This window comes from Carassius gibelio, chromosome B11, assembly GCF_023724105.1.
Source record: "Carassius gibelio isolate Cgi1373 ecotype wild population from Czech Republic chromosome B11, carGib1.2-hapl.c, whole genome shotgun sequence".
Lineage (NCBI taxonomy): Eukaryota > Metazoa > Chordata > Actinopteri > Cypriniformes > Cyprinidae > Carassius > Carassius gibelio.
The window spans coordinates 20,218,602-20,238,163 of NC_068406.1; the positions used below are offsets into that span (position 1 = coordinate 20,218,602).

Below are 19,562 nucleotides of genomic sequence, written 5' to 3' on the forward strand. Positions count from 1 at the left end.
GAAGTGTGCAAATCCTGCTGCACCAGGCAAAGGGTTATCAACAGTCCCGACTTCAACTTCACCTCATATTCACATACAGTCAAACCAAAATTTATTCCGACACCTTCAACATTATTGCAGTTTATTCACGATCATTTAGAAAATGTTAATATAATATGACAAGAACTGTTTCACAACAAGCAGATATTGATAATGTCTGATAACTTTGATAGGAAAATATGTAATGAAGTAGGTGGATTAGCTGTTAGCTGTTAAATTTAAGTACACAATTAGATAATACCAATTTAGATCAACCAAGCAATGTTTAATTTTATTCAATTAAAGAATAACACCTGAGCAAAACATGGTCAGGTAAAAGTGTCTGAATAATTTTTGGTCCCAAATTTGGATCAGTTATCCTGTTGGTCCACTGCATGAAGAATTTTTGGGTTATAATATGTTACAGTTTAATTTATTTTGCTATCCTCACTTACATTAAAGAACTATAGTGTCCCTGTACCCACTAGTAAAAAAATATATATATATATTATATTATATTTTATATATATATATATATATATATATAATAATTTTTGGTTTGACTGTATCTTGAGTTGATAAAAGCTGCTTTTTTCACTTGACTTACTGTTTAATAGCTGTGATTAGCCCTTAATGATAGGCACTCTATAATTTTCCAAGCAAAAAGCCACTTTTCAACCAGAGTGTCTTCTTCACTACTAAGAAGTAGATGGAATAACATTCAGTTATTTTAATTGGTAATAAATTGAAATGATCAACCCAACTACAACATTTATTTTTATATACTATCACTTGAAATTGGAAATTACAGCTGCATATTGAGATGAATGGAATGGTGATGTATTAGTAGGCTCTTGTGTGGAATTTCTAACGGGGTTGAGGAAAATCTGCTGCTAAATTCTGCTGAATAGATTTAAATGTGATAAATTATGTTAAACAGGGTCTTTTGAGGAATGAAGACTATTTTATAAACGACTGTCCTGAAAGAATACAGCAAACTGGATCTAGAGAAGTATGCCTTGAGACACAACAAATAAATGTCTTTACTGGAATTTTTAATTAATGAAATCTTCTATCCTTGAGGAATAAAAGCATTAAATAAAATCTCCCTTGACAAAACTGCAAGACTCCTCTCTATAACAACAGCTATGTCAATAGACAACAATAAGATCCTATTTGGCCAGCTGGTGGGAAAAAAACAGGGTCGTCTGTGGCCCGGCTCCTAACCCAGAGCAAAAAAACAGCCAACAAAAACCACATTCTTAGCTTTCTGAATATTTGTCTGTGAAACAGACATACTGTTCATTTGGGCTGCAATGGGTAAATTAATTATGATAAATACAAAGGGCAAAACAACAGGAAAGGAAGAAGAATAACAGGAAACCTACAATTTCTCCTAGTGATGCGGCCAGCATGTGAGTGATGGGGGCCAAGTTTGTAGCACTGTAGCCTGTGAATAACGACTTGGTGCTTTCATAGGTGACGAAGAATGCAGCAGCTGGAACCAAGAAGAAAGACTTTATTTGAGGCAAACTATTAAAATATCATGAACTTTCAAAAATGTGTGCATTTATTTGTAGGCAAATTCTGAGAGCTAGTGATTCCAGCAATTCTGGTTTAAATATGCCATTTATCATAATCAGAAGTCTATGCAGCATACAGTTATAATAAGCTTCCAAAGAGTTTAAAGTAAACTTTGAAACATGCAGCCATTTTTCATGTTTATAATAAAATATATAAACTTAACTTACCATTGGGAAAGGAGCCTATAGCAGCTGACGGGACGCCTGCATAGACACCTCTGAAACCTCCTGCCTTGTAGAAGCCCTGCTGGCTCTGCAACCTTGTCTTTATGGTGTCCAGAGGGTAGAGAGTGAGATCTACACACATTCCCGCACAACCGCCTGCCTAAGGGATGAAGAGCAATGATACTGCTTTAATACATCATTATATATCAGTATGGTATAATAAGGTGCTTTAATTCTGGTGCAGAGCAATTATTCACTGTAGTCTCATATAATTTTTACCACATAGTAATGCCACAATTTACCAGACATTACTCTTTAAATTACTCTTTAAAGAGCTCTAAGGAGAAAAAGAGTAAGCTTTTCTGTTCTGCTCAATATGGCTACTAATATGAAGCAGAGATATAGAATACCACTTTTTATCAAATTCGTTATTCATTATGATTGCCCCATTTTTCACCCATTGTTTGTAGAGCATTTCTGACTAACAATAAGCAATACTGTACATATGGATCTGCAAACAAAACCCTTTTCCAATACAGTGCTACAGAGTGAAAACTCTATGATTGAATTATTATTACTTTAAGGTGGTCCTTTTTTGGTCCGGATCTTGTTGTAGAGGTAAATTACACAAAGAACTACTGACTCTACTACTATTATTATTATTATTATGAAGTGCTGTAGTCCAACAAATTCATAATTAGGATGTAGAAACAAATGGAAAGAAAAGCATTTTTCTCTAATAAAAGTAATAAATAAATAAATAAATACGGCAAAACAACTGCCTGGACTATGAAATCATAAATAATTATTATAATTGATTAACTAATTAATATGTGAGAAATAAGGGGAAATATTATTGTTTTTTACTTCTTTGTAAACTACAAAGGTTAAAAACTAAAACAATGCAAAACAATAAAACCAAATAACAACAGTATTAATAAACTAGACGTTGGTATTGTTTATTTGTTGATAAGCAGACATTTTTTACTTAGACTTTTATTTTCATCATCGTAACCATGATCAAAATTGCTTTCAAAAGGACTAGTCTGAGATGACTGAAACACGTAAGTTCAGACACATTAGCATGAAACCACTGTTACTGTATTACATTTTACTGTATTTATTTCACATGCATCGTGGATGTCATGAGGAAGGATACCTCATAGACATGAAATAGACATAAAATATGATTTACCACAAGGGAGGCTGTGAACTCTTGCCTGTCCATATTGTACGCGAGGACTTCGCATAGACAGTAAAGAAACTGGACTTCGGCACTAACTATCGCACGCTCATCACGCGCGCTGCCATGTTTAAAGGCGGGCGTTTCCACTGACGTCACCGTGATGACAACAACAGCGCTCTTTATTCTCAGCAGAGCAGCAGATGAATATCAATGTAAAATCCAGTATGGCATCAGAATAGATCCAGCAGGGGGAACTATTATTCCATCAAAGGTACCAATTACACGAAGACAAATCAAGTAGTAAATGTATTTAAAATATATACATTTAAAAAAATAAAGTGTTGTATAAAGTACAACAGGATTTCATTGTGATGAAGTTAAATAACATTTGCATTTTGTGTTCACGTGCAATTAGTGGCGTTTCAATTAAATAAATAATTGAAATATTTATTTATTTATTTATTATGATGATTATTATAATTATTATTATTAGTTTAATTTGATGCTTTTTTTTTTTACACCACACTACAACATTTTACCACAATATTGTATCTTATATGTGTACAAGGAATGGGAATAACGCAGAAATAAGTTAAACAACGCACCTATTTAATAAATACACATAGCATTATATGCATATAATGTTTGGTTGGGGCAAATTCTCACATTTTGTTGGGATTTGTGACATGTAGCCTATTTTAAATGTTATAATTGTACACTAAAACATCTAAGTTACACTTATGGCATAGATCAAACTTTTCATACGCCATAAAAAGTCATTGTGGCAAAAAAAATAAAAAATTTCATTATGTCATACTTATGGCTTTTATGTTAAATGTATGATTTACCAAAACATGATTTTTGTATGTGGTGGAAAAAGGCTTACATATTTTTGTAGTCAATACTGTTGTGGTCATTAAAAACAAGTATATGTCTATAAAAAAAAAACTTGACTTAATAATACCCTAAAAGTTTGGTCTTCAGAAGAAGGTCAGCTTTTAGGGCGTGTCTTCTGGGGCCTACGCGATGACGTCCCCTGCGTGATGACATCGCTGGCTTTCAAGGGGTTGTTTTGGAGGAAGTTAAAGCAGATCTCGAAACAGAAAGAGAAAAAAAGACCCGTCATTTAACAGAGGTGGCAATAGCGGTTATAGCACCCGTTTTGGAATCACCGATTCCGGATTAGTTCGCTTATACACCTAGCCTAAGCGAGCCAGTGTTTCGCTGGCGACAGGGGCTGAACTTATTGTTTGTTTTCTTCATAAACATCAGGCTTGTGTAAGGGCAACGGTAGCAGTTTAGCTCACAGGCTACACCACAGCACTAATACAGACTGATATTTGCTAGATCTCCAGCTTTATAAACCAGGTGAGTAGTCAAATCAATATGAACATGTTCAATCCAGAGACTGGTCGTGGATTTGTTAAGAGAGATGGTGTAGTTGACATGTAAGCTAACTGACGTTAGCAAACGAGCTCATTTGTAATGCTGTTAAAGGACACTGAGATGATTTAATTGTCGTTTATCTGTGTATAACTTCCTTCCTGGTTAGAATCAGTCATTTACACGCTGTGATGTTGATCTGTCCCTATTCAGGCCCTGAATAATCAGGTGTTTCTAATAACCCTGACAGACGCGCTGGATTGTGTCCATTTGCGTTTCATTTCAAACGCACCACTTTTTCTTGAGCTATACATAAGAAGACATTTTTATTCAATGCCTCTGACACAATAACAATCGATCAGATATGGATTTAACAGCGCTGTCTTGCTTTTATATGAAAACAGATGATTGCACAACCAGCAGCCGCATCAAATACATTCGCTCTCTGCTTGTATGTTTACAGCACACCGAAACAGTTGTGGAGTATTGCGAAACAATCCGTTTTAAATAAACAACCATTTACTATAATGCTAAAGCCACCATTACACTACAACGCTTTTATAGTTCAAAATCAGCGTCGATACATGATATCATTAATAGTACGCACTTGATTATTTGCTGCAGTGTGGTGTTGAAATAAATGGATGGCATTCTGCTATTCTCATGCATGCTAAAGGAAAGTGCTCTATCATGTGATCCGACTTTACCGAGTGTCATGGGTTCCAGATTAAATATGGAGTCGTAAAACAGTTTGCAATCCTTGGCTGTGTCTCAAAATCTAGCCAGCTGCCTATCTAAACAGTTCAATAGTATACTACTCTTAATATAGTGTGTAACGCATTATGGTTTTACACAGAACAGAAGTCAAAACAAGGAGCTTCTGTTGGTCGTTCTGGCAAATTTGCATGACCTTTTGAACCATACAAAATTTGCACAGGAAACTTCCCAGTTACATGTATTCTTATTAAAATGACTGGATTTCATCAGCCAAAAATAGCCAAACTACGGTAAATATAACACACTGCACTGTAATGCTCTAGCATTTTTTTTTTTTTTTTTTGGGGTTAGTTTGTACTTTTATTTTTGCAGTTGCTGTTAATATGAAATAGGAACATCAGGATCGTGCTGACATTATGGATGTACAGTATATCTGAGAATGTATTTATACTACGAGATAAAACTGCAGCCACATTTACTGTACCAACTTGAAAAGTTTCAGGAGAAATCCAGGAATTTCATGTGAGGTCGAAAGATTTTTCCAGTCAGATTTCACAATGGTTTGACACACAGAAAGCTGCTTGGTTTACAAAAAACCTTTTTTCATTTCTACTTGCTGAATTAAATTAAGCTGAATTATTCAGATTCAGCAGCATGTTAAAAATAACACAGATAAAATCTAGACTGTGAGGAATAGACTTGCAGTTTTAAAATGCCATGCACTGTATGAAGGTCCAATATCATGTCCTTTTAAACTTAAAAAAACATTTTATGGACATTTTGTCAACAGAAAGTTATTTCAGAGAGACATTTGGTCAGCTCAGCAGTCGGTATGTTGTAGTACACTCAGTAGTACCACTGTACATCTATCTTCACAGCCTCTGTTTCACAGCACTTACCTGACTAAGGTCTGTGTGATAAAGTTGTGGTGATGATGAAGCGCACTTATCTAACATTTTGTGTTGCTTAATACATTCTGTGTCACATAATTTTTTTAAAAACGTAGTCAATACAACATTATGTGAGCTAGAATTAATTTTGGGCATCCAAGTCATATTCCTACAAAAACATTTAATGCTCAAATCTGCAGCCTTGGTATGCAAGCAGCTTGTTAGGTTTTGCGACCGAGCCAAACTGTCATGAAGATGAACCATAAAGAGGCTTAAAGACTTTATAGTGATTTTGTGTGTCATATGGGCTGGTCAGGGTACACGTGAGATTACTTCATTTCAACACTCCCAGGAAAGACATCAGAAATGTTTCAATATCCTTGATATATTCAAGAGTGGTTCTTTCTTTCCATGTATTTCTTTAGTTTATTGGCAGTTACATCTTTTTTTTTTTTTAGTAGCTGTGTAGTATTACATAAATAATGTGATATACTACAATGTCTCTAAAGAGACAGCAAGTGTTCCAGGTTGGTGACTTTGAGTTAAGGATTTTTATGTGGAGCAACTCTTCAGTCCACTTGTGGATCCTAGTGAACCATGATAAGGGGTTTTCTTATAGCAGCTTTTTTTTTTGTGTTTACTGCTGCTTGAAGTTTAACACTAGATTTATTGTTCAGATTTTTCTTCTTTTTTTTTTAGTAATTGTATTTCAGTGTAAGCCATTTTTAAAGAAAATCAAGCAATCGTTTCATTCCTGAGGGTCATTTCATGATGCCTTGCTTCTCTGGAGCCTAAAGTTATTTATCAGTGAACATAAGCTAAGCTTTCATGTAGGATCAGCATACTAATAAGAAATATCTGTTGGATTTTGATATTGATGCTAATTTGTGTGTAGAAAGGAGAATTTTGCATGGTTTAAGCGGGATATGTTGAAAAACTTATGCATTTTAAGTGAAAATTAAAGCTAACAAAATCTTCTGTTGTCTTTAACATGCATCATAGACCTTCACACGGTAGTCACGGTTGTGCCATATTGAATTTTTGACAGTAATGCAAAAACGAGTCTGTGAGGAAAAAAGTACAGTGGATTGTACAGTGTTTAGCAACATACTGAATGTTCAGCTTATGAAACCGACATGACATGGAAAGCTTTGATTTCCACAGACATGCTCAAAACTGTTCCAAAATGTTACCCAGTAGCCCAACCTTGCATTTGGATGCGGTTTTCACTACTAAATGAAGGACTAATTACATAATCCAGTCCACATTTGATTTCATCTGCCTGATTTTAGGCCAGTTGTTACATATGAAGATAAGCAGTTAAAAGGTACTAATAGCACCTAATTAAAAGGTGCATGCTCTGCCATTCAAATGCTGTGTATTGGCACTACAATATATATTATGTGACCTAAGTTCCTCTGTTTATGCCAGCTAGTTTTTTTGGTGGTGGTAGTTGTTGGTACAGGAAGCACTATTCTATGCAACGCTGTCATTTTGATGAACTTTCTAAAGTCTGTAGCAGTGATCAGTGTCCTCACTTTCCTGGCCTGGATAAACAGCAGTACCTTAACCGATGGCCTGTATTCATTAAAAGATGGAGAAGCATTTAGTGAATGGCGTGTTCAAGCCTTTCGCTTAAAAAGGGAAGTCTATGTGTATAACAGTTGGCGGGAAACAGTACATGCTGTTTGTAAGAGAGCGCTTCTCGTGACTTTGGTAGTTGGAGTGCACATGACCTGTTTGAGAGTGCAAGCAGAATCATGGGTTTTGTCATTGAATCAGAAAAGGCATTTATAGCACACTTAGAGTGTGTAACTTCAATCAAATGGGTGCTTTTAGCTATAGTAGTTAGCTTACTACATCCTACAAGGTCCCTGTCCTGTCTGCAGTTCCTTTGAAAAGGCCTGTTTCATTACAACCAGTTTTGGCTTTCACTTCCTTTTTATTTCATATGAGTTGTGCTGTTGAAATCTTGGCTTCATGCTCTGTGCTTTCTCTTCCCCAGCTGTGACACTATGACATCAAGGAAGAAAGTTCTTCTGAAGGTGATCATTCTTGGAGACTCTGGGTGAGTTCAATGCCATTGTAATAAATTCGGGGCAACTGCCACTTTCATGTAGCTTTTATAGGCACAGTTCAGCCCAAAATGAACATTTTCATTATTTACCTACCCTCAAGTTGTTCCAAACCCATACGAGTTTCTTTCTTCTGTTGAACACAAAAGAAGATATTTTGACGAATATGGGTAACTAAAAAGTTGACGGTAGCCATTGACTTCCATGGTATTTTTATTTAGATATATATTTTTTTTCATAAATGAAGACAGTTTTGTAATTTGTGGGTGAAGTTTGCCTTTAAGTGTGGAATTTTAGAGTATTCTGTTAAACAGTAGTATAGTGTTAATCAAGTAAAGGTTTAAAAAGATTTGAACTCAGTGCAATGTTTCTTGCAGTGCTATATTCAGCAGTGAAGCTAATAAATATAAAGCACCATGAGAAAAGCACTTGTTAATTTGAGTTGTAAAGTTCTGTGCTTAAAGGCTACAGCAGAATATTAATAACGAAGAAAACAAACAAAACATCTTTGTTGCGTTGATTTTGTTGCTGACAAACATACAGCACGATCTGTCTAGTCTGATTCACAAACTTACGAGTCCACTATTTTTACTCCGCTTGAATCTGTCTAACAAATTGCTCGCTGAATCAGAACAAACATGTGACTCACTCCATCTTTGGATGTTTATGTTAAGTTTTATTGTAATAAATGTAAAATACTTAGGGTAAGATATTTGAAATGGTTTTGAGAGAAGTCTATTTTACTCAATAAGGTTGGATTTATTTGATCAGAAATACAATTTAACATGAAAGCTTTCCAAAAAAAAAAAAAAAATCCTATGACACTATACAAGTGCATTGTTAGAGTGACAGTATAAACTGATGTTTAGATGATTCATGACACACTGGGCATTTATATGTTGTCATGTCAGCCACCCAAATAAAAAACCTCCTTAAAGCCTTTCATTTCCTCATGATCTCTAATGAGCTTTCAAGATGGGAAAGTTTGTGGGTGGGATATAAATTCTCAAGAAAGTATTTTCAGTTTCATAAAGGCAATGTACATTTTGTTAAGGCCTGCATTATTAATGTTCATAGAGCGTTTCATTTGGTATGACTCATAGTTCTGCACAGTCACTAATAGATGTGTTGGTTCTCCAGGAGTTTTTTTTTTTTTTGGCCAGGTCTGGGTATAAATATTGTTTTGCCTCAACAGGGTTGGGAAGACATCTCTGATGAACCAGTATGTGAATAAGAAGTTCAGTAATCAGTACAAAGCTACTATAGGGGCAGATTTCCTGACAAAAGAAGTGATGGTTGATGACCGACTTGTCACAATGCAGGTAGAGATGACAGATTATTAAGGATGTAATTCAACCAAAAATATAATTTCTATCCTCATGCATTATTTCTACAGATGGACACAAATAATCCCAAAGTCACTTGCATGCTGTATAAATCTGCATGTCTGTTTTAAATATGTTTTATAATGCAGCCTGACGGAATGTCCATATATGAATGCAGCTTTTATGTGAGTGTTCTGTGTTGTTTCATTCAGATATGGGACACAGCAGGTCAAGAGCGCTTCCAGTCTCTGGGTGTGGCTTTCTACCGCGGTGCCGACTGCTGTGTGCTGGTGTTCGACGTCACTGCCCCAAACACCTTCAAGACACTGGACAGCTGGAGAGACGAGTTTCTCATCCAGGCCAGCCCGCGCGACCCAGAGAACTTCCCCTTCGTGGTGCTGGGCAACAAAATCGATCTGGAGAACAGGCAGGTGGGTGCAATGATTTCTGTTGTAAGGGTACATTCAGATTGATGCTTTATATTATAATTTTAGTATGTTGGTCACACCACATGACTTTAATTTGATAGATAAATGTTTTATTAAATTACTCACCTTCATGTCGTTGACCTGCAAGACCTCAGTTGATCTTCGGAACACAAATGAAGATATTTTTGATTTATTCTGAGAGTCCTCTGACCCTCCATAGACAGCAATGTATGTAACACGGTCAATGTCCAGAAATGCAGCAAGGACATTGGTAAAATAATCCATGTGACATCAGGGGTTCAACCATAATTTTATGAAGCTACGAGAATGCATTCTGTACGCAAAGTAAACAAAAATAAAAATTAATCTCCTCTGCATCACTATAGCGCCATTTTGGAGAGTATCCACTGAAGGCAAACAACGTATGCTGTTCTGTGTCAGCTGTTTTCATTCAGATCAAAGTGTAAACGACGTAATCAGTGTATCCGCGGGTCGCAGCTGACTCAGCATGCATTTTTTACGTTCAGTGGATACTCTCCAAAATGATTCTAGGGTGATGTGGAGGAGACTAATTGTTGAATAAAATAATTATTTTTGTTTTCTTTGCGTAAATTTTTTTTCCGCGTAGCTTCATAAAATTACAGTTAAATCCTTAATGTCACGTGGATTATTCTACAGATGTCCTTGTTACATTTCTGGACATTGATCGTGTTACTTACATTGCTGTCAGTGGGAGGGTCAGAGAAATCTTAATTTGTGTTCTGAAGATGAACGGAGGTCGAACGGGTTTTAGAATAACATGATGGTGAGTAATTAATGACAACAGACAGAATTAATGAACTATCACTTTAATGTTGTTTTTTTTTTTTTTTTTTTTTTTTTTAATGGGTTTCTTTTAATTGGGACTTTTCTTCTTCATTTTACCGGTAAATAAAAAAAAGCTCTGTTCACAAAGTAAACGATGCTACATCTTTTTACCGAGAAAGCACCATTCACACATCAGCTTCAAAATTGTACACAGACCACATTACTGGTAATGTTACAACTTCTCATTCCGGAAGATAAATTGACAAAGAATTTACCGGTATTTTTAAAAAGATCCTGTTCACACTTGATCTCTTAATGGTAATTTACCGGTAATTTACCAGTAGACTGTATGTGTGAAAGGAGCTATTGCGAGTATAAATTGCATTTTCAGTGCATTTTAGAATAACCTTATAGATTGTAAAAATAAAAAATAAAATATTATATCATTGACCCATGAAGTGTGTAGAGAATATATTTCAAGATCATGTCACATTCAAAGAGGCCAAGAAAGCTAATTTAGGACCTCCATACACATGTAAAGTGTTTAAACTTCTTAACTTTCAGTCAATGACACCTCCAATAACTTGATTAGAGAAGACTTGATTATTCATCTAGCATGAATAAAACAACAAAAGTTTTGGATGAATGAAAATTATGTTTTTCAAAGCAGTCTCTTATGCTCACCTAGGCTACATTTAATCTAAAATACATTTATTACATAAATTATTATTATTATTATTTTAAATATATTTCCTGTAAATGCAAGGCAGTATTTCAGTATTTTCAGCAGCCATTCCTCCACATAATGCTTCAGAAATAATTTTAATATGCTGATTTGGTCCTCATCTTTTCATAGAAACATCATGCTTTTTGTCATGCTTTTTTTCTCCAGGATACTTTAGTGAAAGTTCAAAAGCATTCAAAACAGCATTTATTTGAAAAACGATTGATCCATTTAATACATTCTTACTGCACTAAACTTTGAAACCATTGTGTACATTGAAGGACCTGAACCATATCAACTAGTGTCATGGTGGAGACTTTTGCAAACACACATTTCCTCATGTTGAATATAATAATACATCTATGAACTTATTCAAAGTTTCTGTGAACTTCATATTTTGCTTCTTTCATACATCAGGTAACAACTAAGCGGGCACAGGCTTGGTGTCAGAGTAAGAACAACATCCCGTATTTTGAGACCAGTGCAAAGGAGGCCATCAACGTAGAGCAGGCTTTCCAGACCATCGCGCGCAATGCACTCAAACAGGTATGTTTGTTGAAATACATGTTGCATTTGGTGACGAAAGCACTAAAATATGCTTACGAACAGTGCACTTGATGCAAATTTCATATATATGTATTTTTTTTGTAATAATTAGATTGTACGCAACGTGCCAACACTGCTAAGGCCTGTTGTTTCTTTTTCAATAAACAATCAAGGAAACAGAACAACAACAAACTACTGTAGATGTAGATGGTAACATCAAAACATTGAGTAATGAGTTAAGTTACAAACTCTAGTTTAAATGGGTACAGCAGTGATAAATAGAAGCCTGCTTCTGCCATGGAATAAAAAAATAAAAACGGTAACTGTGAATATTTATCTAAAAAATTTGTTTTTTCCTTGCAAATTCAAAGCCTTTTTCTTGTAATTCTAACTTTTTACTTTTCACGACTTGCCTTACAATTCTTTTCTTACATCTTGGAATTTAGAGTTTTTCGCAATCATTTTTTTCCCGCCATGGAATAAAAATAGAATTTAATTGTTATCTTGCTTTTTTTCACGTAATTTGCCTGATATCGGAGTTTCTGTTTTGCAATTCTTTTTCCTCTGAATTCTGAGGTTATATCTCACAATTTTGGGTTTATATCACGAAATTCTGTTTTTTCTTAGAAACAAGGTCAGAGACAAGGATGAATCTTTCTAGTTCACTTGTTGAGTATCTATGTTTCTGTCAAATGTAGTATACTTTAAAAGTCTGCATATTTGGCTGTATGTATATGCTTAGACTAAAGTATACTTAGGACTTATCTGTACCCAATTTTTTTATTTTGTAGGAAACTGAAGTGGAGTTATACAACGAGTTCCCTGAGCCAATTAAACTAGACCGGAACGATAGAGCCAAGCCGTCAGCAGAGGCTTGCAGCTGCTGAGGACCTCCAGGGGGCGCAACGTTTCACCCTCAGCCTCTCTGGCCTTGTCTCTGCCTCACTCCCTCTCCCTCTCTTGCGTTCTTTCTTTCACCCCTGTTCTCCTTTATCTCCTTCCCTCCCCTTTACTCGATATAATCGCTGGCCTTTGTAGACGAGCAGAAATCCTCTCATTCAGTATCCTTCAGTTCTCATTCACAGCCGTAGACACAAACACACACCCACCCACATATGCTCAAGAGGCTCAATCTGACACCGTTTTCGTACACGAATCCCAACACCTCGCACCGGTTGTGCAGAACCATTGCCTCGCCCACATTAAAAAGTCCTACTGAAACTCTTCACAACACTTGAATGGCTCTTGAGACTTTTTTATGATCCAGCCCCGCAGTGCAATTGGAATACGTTTGACGTGAACGCTGAAAGATGGGGGGTGTATCAGAGCCGTGCGTTGGTACCATAACTACCGCCATGTTCAACTACTTCATCAATGTGCTTGAATTAAAATGGCGGCCTGGTGTAAAGCATGCTGCATTTGCATCTTAAAGTCATGAACCTGAAAACGCTCCTCAGTTTGTGAAGTCCCGAAGCACTGGAGGTCTCACACTGCCCCCGCTGTTACATCTGAGAACTGCAGTCAATTATTCCAGTGTACGCCCAATCGCTGTCCTCAAAATGGAACAGGGAAATATGAATAGCAAACCATGCAATGGGAAATTTAGATATTACATCTAAATGATCTACTATTCATACTATTACGACAATTAGTATTTCTATTTTTTTTTTTTCGTCAATCCTCATGTCAGCATGATCGAATCACCGCGAGTCTGCCATGAACAAGCAGTGGCATAGACGTTGTTGTTTTTTCTTTCTTTCGTATTTTGCCTGGACTCTACCAGTAGCTCAGGATGGTAGAGACTCAGTATCACTCTGATCTTTTCCCATCTGTTTGTTCATTATTATTGTAATTATTATTATCTGTTGCATTGTATTCAAATAAAACAACTAGACAACATTAGGGGAAAACTGAATTGTCCGTGACATTTAATAAAACAAAATGCACAGCATATACATTGTTCAAGCTAAATGTATTTCAAAGTAATTAAGTTGTTGAATAAAACTGTGGTATTTTGTGTTTGATGTACATTGTTATTAAGTGAACTGGAACTATTTGAAATTAACGAATGAAATGTGTCTACACAACAGCTATTATAAGTCATGTGAATGTTTATTTTCATCATATAAAGTCATCAAAAATGAACAATACGTACAACTAAACACTGAATACTTGGCAAATTAGCTGTTACCAGTCTTAAAGAAATTCTTAAAATTGTACTCACCCTTATGCCATCCAAGATTCAGTTGAGTTTGTTTAGATTAAATTTAAAATTACATTTCTTGTTCATCAGTGAATCTTGTGAATGGGTGTTATCAGAATGAGAGTCCAAACAGCTGATAAAAACATGACAATAATCCACACGTCTCCAGTCCATCAATTAAAGTCTTCTGAAGTGAAAAGCTGCATATCTGTAATAAACAAAACCTATCAATACCTATTAATACCGCTTTCTCTTGTGAAGGCCATCTTGCCTGAATCAGGAGAGAAATAATGGCAAATCAAAAACTGTTCACAAGCTAGAACTGTTTACAAGATAAAAAACGGTTCATATCAGTTCTAAACCATTATAATGATGAGTTTTATGTGTGTGGGGGGGAGGATTTCCACTGGAGGAAGCCTCATTACAGATTTTGGCTAGAAGTGACATTTGTAAGTTTAATCCTCTTGGTAAGCAAGTGATATAATACTAAATTTCTCCAAATCTGTTTTGATGAAGAAACATCATATACTGTACATCTTGGATGACCTGAGATGAGTACATTTCAGCAATTTATCCGTTTTGGGTGAACTGCTACTTTAACAAACATTTTTAGGCACGTCAAGGTGCATTTCAAATCATTCTGAAGAACATTGTGATTCTGTTTTCAAGTTCTTGGTTTCTTTCTGGAACCTGATCCCAGCAGCCACTGCTGGAGAGGCCCAGCCGGCTTGGTTTGCTTCTCTGCTGCAGACTTTTCTTCAGGTGCTTTATCTGAAGTGTCTTCATCAGGATTCTTCCTCTTAGTGGGTGAAGCAGTTTTCAGCCAGCTCATCATCATTTTACTGCTGGCTGTTGGTTGAACGGTCTAGACAGGGCATAAAGTTGGAGTTCAGTATTTAAACTAATTAATTTAATGTCAAAGATTTTAATAATGGTTTGTGATCTTTATGATTTTTTCAAATGTCTGTAATGTAAACATTTCATTTTATTCTTGTCCCAGACAAAAAACATAAATCCTAAACTATGAAAATGTCTTATAAAAATATGAACACATTACCATCCAAAGGTTTGGGCTATACATATTTATATTACAAAAATATATATTTATAATATACCAAATAATGTATATTATATATATATAAATAATAGTGGATAAATCTACAGTATAAACTAGTGTGAAAATAGTTTTAAGTGCATTTGTTTTCTAAAAATTACCAAAATATTTCACCTTCTTAACTGTGGGGTCTACAGGCTGTAGACACTCTGGAGAGTTGTTGCGGGAATTGTTGACCAATGAGGAGACGGGGTGAAAGGTCAAGGAAGACTTTGGCTGCAGTAATTTCATTGCTTCCAATGACTTCACTTCACCAAAGTCTAACCACCGTCTTACCTCATCCTCTCCGTCCAGCACAGCCGGCATCCTGTTACACGACACATTAACTCAAGGTTCATATGACTCATTACAAAAGTAATATTTAAAATCATATTTATGCACTAAAATCATATTTATGCACTCAACCTGTCATGGATGCTTTGAAGGTTTGGAGAGGAGTCTACAGTAATAACAGTGTAAGTATACAGTGTCTCTCCACCACAAGGAGGAGTCCAGGAGTCAAAGAGCCCTGCTATTGTCAGAAGACGCCACCCCGTCCAGTCACTGTCGTCCTGATCACTCTGTAGACAAGTGGAGGAATGAACAGACGAGTAAGACTGGCATAAGTTAACTAATTTAATTCTTACGACTGTCAGATTTGGGCTAACCTCTCCTTGGTCCAAACTTTGGTCACTTTTTGTTTTCTGTGCATTCTGTTGACGAGGCACTTGACCTCCTTGGCTTTGAGGGAAGTAAATGAAGAAAGGCTGTTTCTCTTTCTCCGTTCGTCTCCATTCATAGAAGCCATCAGCTAGAATGACACAGCGCTGTCCTTTCAGAAGAGGATCCTGTACAATAAGTTTTCAGCAACAAGTCATGTGTCTGTCCACAGAATATTAGAAGATATTTGATGTTTAATACATTATAGAGTTCTATAGAGCCTGGATTAAATTTTCTATGTATAATTTCTAAATTATATATATTTGTAGGATTTCTGGGTAATTTCGTTTTTAACCAGTAATTCTGCAATTAAACATCCTTATTTAAAAAAGAACCATTTTGAAATAATGAAGGTCGATGGTATCAATTAAAGTATATAACATATGGTCTGCCATCAGTGGTTTATAAGTTATTCTTAAAAACCAAATTCCCTATGGAACAAAAATGAATGAGAATTTTACTTCCTGTTGCACTCTATTATGTTGAGCTGAACTTTGGACCAATGGGATTTCACTGTGGCGGGCTACCCATTTTGCTGCTCATGTGGAATGAATGAGGGCGTCTTATGTACCTTGTAAGACTTCTTTTCCAACAGGCTTTCACTGCGACAGTTAGAGGTGTTGTACTGCATCTTACTGGGGTCATTCTCTCTGAACCACGCCGGGACGAGACCCCAGCGCATCGCTGCCAACACACACTCATCTACAGGGGCATCCTATGGAAAGCGCTTCATTAAACAGCTGTTCTTCAGGGACAAATGTTGTGCATATATGTTTTGACATACCTTGTTGAAGTGTCTGTTGGACAGCAGTACAGGGCTGAAGGACTGAGGACTCTTGTTGTATGATGGCCGGTATTTGTCAGTGTCTCCGTCCTTCCATCGGGGACTGTGTGGTTGACCCGTCCTGTCTCGATAGCGAGCCGCACGACTGAGCTCATTCGGAGCCAGAGTGCAAGCCGTTCTCCCGCACATTCTGGCACAAGCCAAACCTGCGTGACGTCACCACAAATAAGACAATGCATTTATTTAATGCTTTAAATTAATTGTCTTGCATTAATTTCAAATTTTTTGCTAAAAACTACACAAACACTGGAATTTACGCTTACATGTATAGCAATTTTCTTTATAATAACTATGTCGAATTTTCAATATGGTAAATTTACTTATATTTACTAAATTCTTTATTCACAGATGCAAATGGGACCTTATAAGATACATACATATATATGTATATATATATATATATATATATATATATATATATATATATATATATATATATATATATATATGGTTAGCTTTGGTTGTGTTCATTGCTCAAAATGTTGCTATAAAAATTTACTTACATTTACTTATCGCAACATAAAGCCATCAAAGAACTTTCTAAATCCACTTGGTGCAGTTCTGCCAATCGGTTCTTTCAAACGGTTCAAATAAGCGATTCAGTGATTCTTTTTCGTCATTACGTAAAACGTCATCGCGCGGTTTCTGACGTTCAAGGAAATCGTCTAATGTCTTGGCTACGAAAGTTCCTTACTTTTCTTATACTTCTTGGTTCCCAAACAGTTCTCATTTTATTATAAATCAAGCATGTGCGAAGACGGTCTTCAGTTGACTCGACAATCGCTCCGACAGTCCACGTCATGAATCGTTCTACCATTCAATCAAGATCCGACACACATGAACGATTCTTTCGCGGAAATGTAGCTGTCGGGTCATTCAAACTTGAGCAACATCACAGTATCATCATTATCATTGCTTTAACTTCGTTAGAGGCTGCACGCCGTTTCATTTTACCTCAGCTTATTTTTTAGGTGAAGCTGCTGCACTGCTACAGTAACGTTAGTTGCATGCAACGGTTTCTGCACACCTTCAGTTTGCGTCTTCATAAACTGGCAAACACGATACAGATGCACTAACAGATAATTCATAATACGAACATAAAGTCGTAAAGTAAAGGATATTCTCACCAGCGCAACAAGTCCTTATTCTGAGGTAAAAGATGTAAGTAAGAGCAGAGAGCAACGATGGTACTGTTCACTAAACAAGACGAGTGTGTATCTATCTGTGTAAGAAATGGCGCCCTCTGTTAGAACATCCTGTCAAAACAATTCAAATCGAAGTTTTGCATAGAGAATAGAAAAACGGTGATATAAATACTAATCCGGTAAACAAAAAAGTTTTTATTTTCAAACACACATACACGCCAATGCCATGTGATGGTTTGTAAGTTGTTTACAAAATGCATAGAACTAAAATTCAACATGGAGTGAAATAAACGACAGCATACGAGTTAACAAACCCAATATTTCCATGGACAACATCTTTATAAAAAGCATTATTTTCTTTTAATCATATGAAAACTCAAAATTACCGTGTTCCTGGCGTGTAGTAACAAAATACTATCAATGCTAGGACAACAGCTTTCAAGAAATAGTTCACACAGAAATTTTAATTGTCTTTTTTTTTCACCCTTATGTTGTTGATTTCTATCTCTTGTTTAGGACATAAAATAAGAAATACCTGTTTTTGTCCATGCAATGAGTTAATGGTGCCCAAAACTGTTTGGTTACCAACATTCTTCAAAATACCATCTTTAATATTCCACAGAAGAGTCAGTGAAGCAGGTTTGGACCGACATGACAAGTGTTTTATTTTTGGTGAACTATTCCTTTAACAATATCAATCTACTATGTTAATCAGCTGCCTTTGGGAACTGTACATAAAGGCGGCAAAAAAGAAAAAAGTAAACTTACATTCTGGCATCAACAGTGTCAAGTCAGTGGCTCTTGAAAACTAGTGTCAAACACCTTTATTATCACAACTAGTAACCTCAGGTCTTAAGATAGAGAGTAACCAAAAGATATGAACATTATATGAAATGTTTGTTTACGTGTTCTTCAAGTTGTCTGAATGCTGAAGCTGTCTTTATGAAGTGTCCATAACCAACAAACACACCACATTATAGCTGCCGGTCATATTTATCCATCTAAGAGTTTGAGAATACTTTCTCTCTCTTTCAAAGCTTTCCAAGCCTGATCTTTCTCTTTTTTCGTTGGAGTGCGTTTCTTTTGCCTGGCTGCCATTATGCGACGGAATGCCTCCATAACCTCGTTATCAGCCACTCGAACCCGCTGTCGAAGCTCCTGTTTTCGCATTTCTTCTCGTGCCAACCTGCATGAACAGGGTGAAAAGTAAAAGTTGATGTTCCTAATCTCACATCAATCCTGGTATTTCATAAAGTATATGGGGGGAAAAAAAATACTGTAGCAAAAGACACATCTTAATATACACACTTGACTGCTTCAATACAGCTCTCTAAGCTGTCATCTAAGTAAAACTACTATAGAAAGAAAATCCTAACTTGTCACATCAGACTGCTTTCAAAACTCTTTGAAAGATGACAGGCTTGTTTTCACTAGCTAGTCTTCATCTTGTGCTGACAGCAGTTTTGATCTGGATCTGAGACTCACTTGAGCAGCTCCTGCTTGCGCGAACGGTTGTGAGCTGTTAGCGCTTTGAGTTCAGCCTGTCTTTTCTGCAGCTCGGCCAGCACCTCGTCTTCAGACTCTCCTCCGACACCTTGCCTCTCATCAGAGTCCAGCAGCCCCTGAGACACCAGCTCCTCTCTTATACGAGCCTCCAAAGAGCGTGTGTGTGGCACACTGGGCGCAACAGAAAACAGAAAAAATTACACC

The 19,562-nt window shown here is 36.3% G+C and overlaps 4 protein-coding genes across 9 annotated transcripts in view; 1 reads left to right on the forward strand and 3 right to left on the reverse strand.

Moving 5' to 3' along the window:
- Positions 1-5,098, reverse strand: part of slc25a26 (solute carrier family 25 member 26) — a 47,020-nt gene extending 41,922 nt beyond the window's left edge. For 4 of the 6 annotated variants that reach the window (XR_008155873.1, XR_008155874.1, XM_052568845.1 and 1 more), the window contains exons 1-3: positions 2,962-3,117; positions 1,770-1,926; positions 1,407-1,516 (exon numbers count right to left, since the gene is read on the reverse strand). Coding sequence is in view for 4 of the 6 variants with exons in the window: in XM_052568845.1 (XP_052424805.1) it covers positions 1,407-1,516; positions 1,770-1,926; positions 2,962-2,994 (300 nt within the window). In the remaining 2 variants the exon portion in view is untranslated. Of the gene's footprint in view, positions 1-1,406; positions 1,517-1,769; positions 1,927-2,961; positions 3,118-3,916; positions 4,054-4,942 lie in introns of those variants that run through there. The other 2 variants (XM_052568846.1, XM_052568847.1) reach the window with 2 other exon arrangements.
- LOC127968014 (ras-related protein rab7) lies at positions 4,014-13,871 on the forward strand. The gene is made up of 6 exons (XM_052568848.1): positions 4,014-4,320; positions 7,948-8,010; positions 9,213-9,339; positions 9,555-9,773; positions 11,719-11,847; positions 12,639-13,871. The coding sequence occupies exons 2-6, from the start codon at positions 7,958-7,960 to the stop codon at positions 12,732-12,734; spliced, it is 624 nt and encodes a 207-aa protein (XP_052424808.1). The 5' UTR covers positions 4,014-4,320; positions 7,948-7,957; the 3' UTR covers positions 12,735-13,871.
- A 69-nt stretch (positions 13,872-13,940) lies between these two features.
- hmces (5-hydroxymethylcytosine binding, ES cell specific) lies at positions 13,941-17,987 on the reverse strand. The gene is made up of 7 exons (XM_052568843.1): positions 17,835-17,987; positions 16,648-16,853; positions 16,435-16,578; positions 15,812-15,991; positions 15,570-15,724; positions 15,279-15,471; positions 13,941-14,915 (listed from the first exon to the last, which is right to left on the reverse strand). Exons 2-7 carry the CDS (start codon positions 16,834-16,836, stop codon positions 14,715-14,717), a joined length of 1,062 nt encoding a protein of 353 aa, XP_052424803.1. The 5' UTR covers positions 16,837-16,853; positions 17,835-17,987; the 3' UTR covers positions 13,941-14,714.
- A 505-nt stretch (positions 17,988-18,492) lies between these two features.
- The window catches only part of LOC127967964 (transcriptional adapter 3), a 16,352-nt gene continuing 15,282 nt past the window's right edge, over positions 18,493-19,562 (reverse strand). The window contains exons 2-3 of the mRNA XM_052568730.1: positions 19,338-19,529; positions 18,493-19,038 (exon numbers count right to left, since the gene is read on the reverse strand). Coding sequence (XP_052424690.1) covers positions 18,846-19,038; positions 19,338-19,529 — 385 coding nt within the window. The 3' untranslated portion in view covers positions 18,493-18,845. The remainder of the gene's footprint in view (positions 19,039-19,337; positions 19,530-19,562) is intronic.

What these genes read in the sequence shown, in the direction of transcription:
- LOC127968014 (XM_052568848.1), top strand. Translation starts at nt 7,958, where the DNA reads ATGACATCAAGGAAGAAAGTTCTTCTGAAGGTGATCATTCTTGGAGAC. An exon ending in ATCATTCTTGGAGACTCTGG is followed by an intron (nt 8,011 to 9,212) that starts GTGAGTTCAATG and finishes TTGCCTCAACAG; the next exon opens with GGTTGGGAAGACATCTCTGA. An exon ending in CGCGCAATGCACTCAAACAG is followed by an intron (nt 11,848 to 12,638) that starts GTATGTTTGTTG and finishes TTTATTTTGTAG; the next exon opens with GAAACTGAAGTGGAGTTATA.
- hmces (XM_052568843.1), bottom strand. Translation starts at nt 16,836, where the DNA reads ATGTGCGGGAGAACGGCTTGCACTCTGGCTCCGAATGAGCTCAGTCGT. An exon ending in AAAGTTTGGACCAAGGAGAG is followed by an intron (nt 15,725 to 15,811) that starts GTTAGCCCAAAT and finishes ACTTGTCTACAG; the next exon opens with AGTGATCAGGACGACAGTGA. An exon ending in CTTCAAAGCATCCATGACAG is followed by an intron (nt 15,472 to 15,569) that starts GTTGAGTGCATA and finishes GTCGTGTAACAG; the next exon opens with GATGCCGGCTGTGCTGGACG.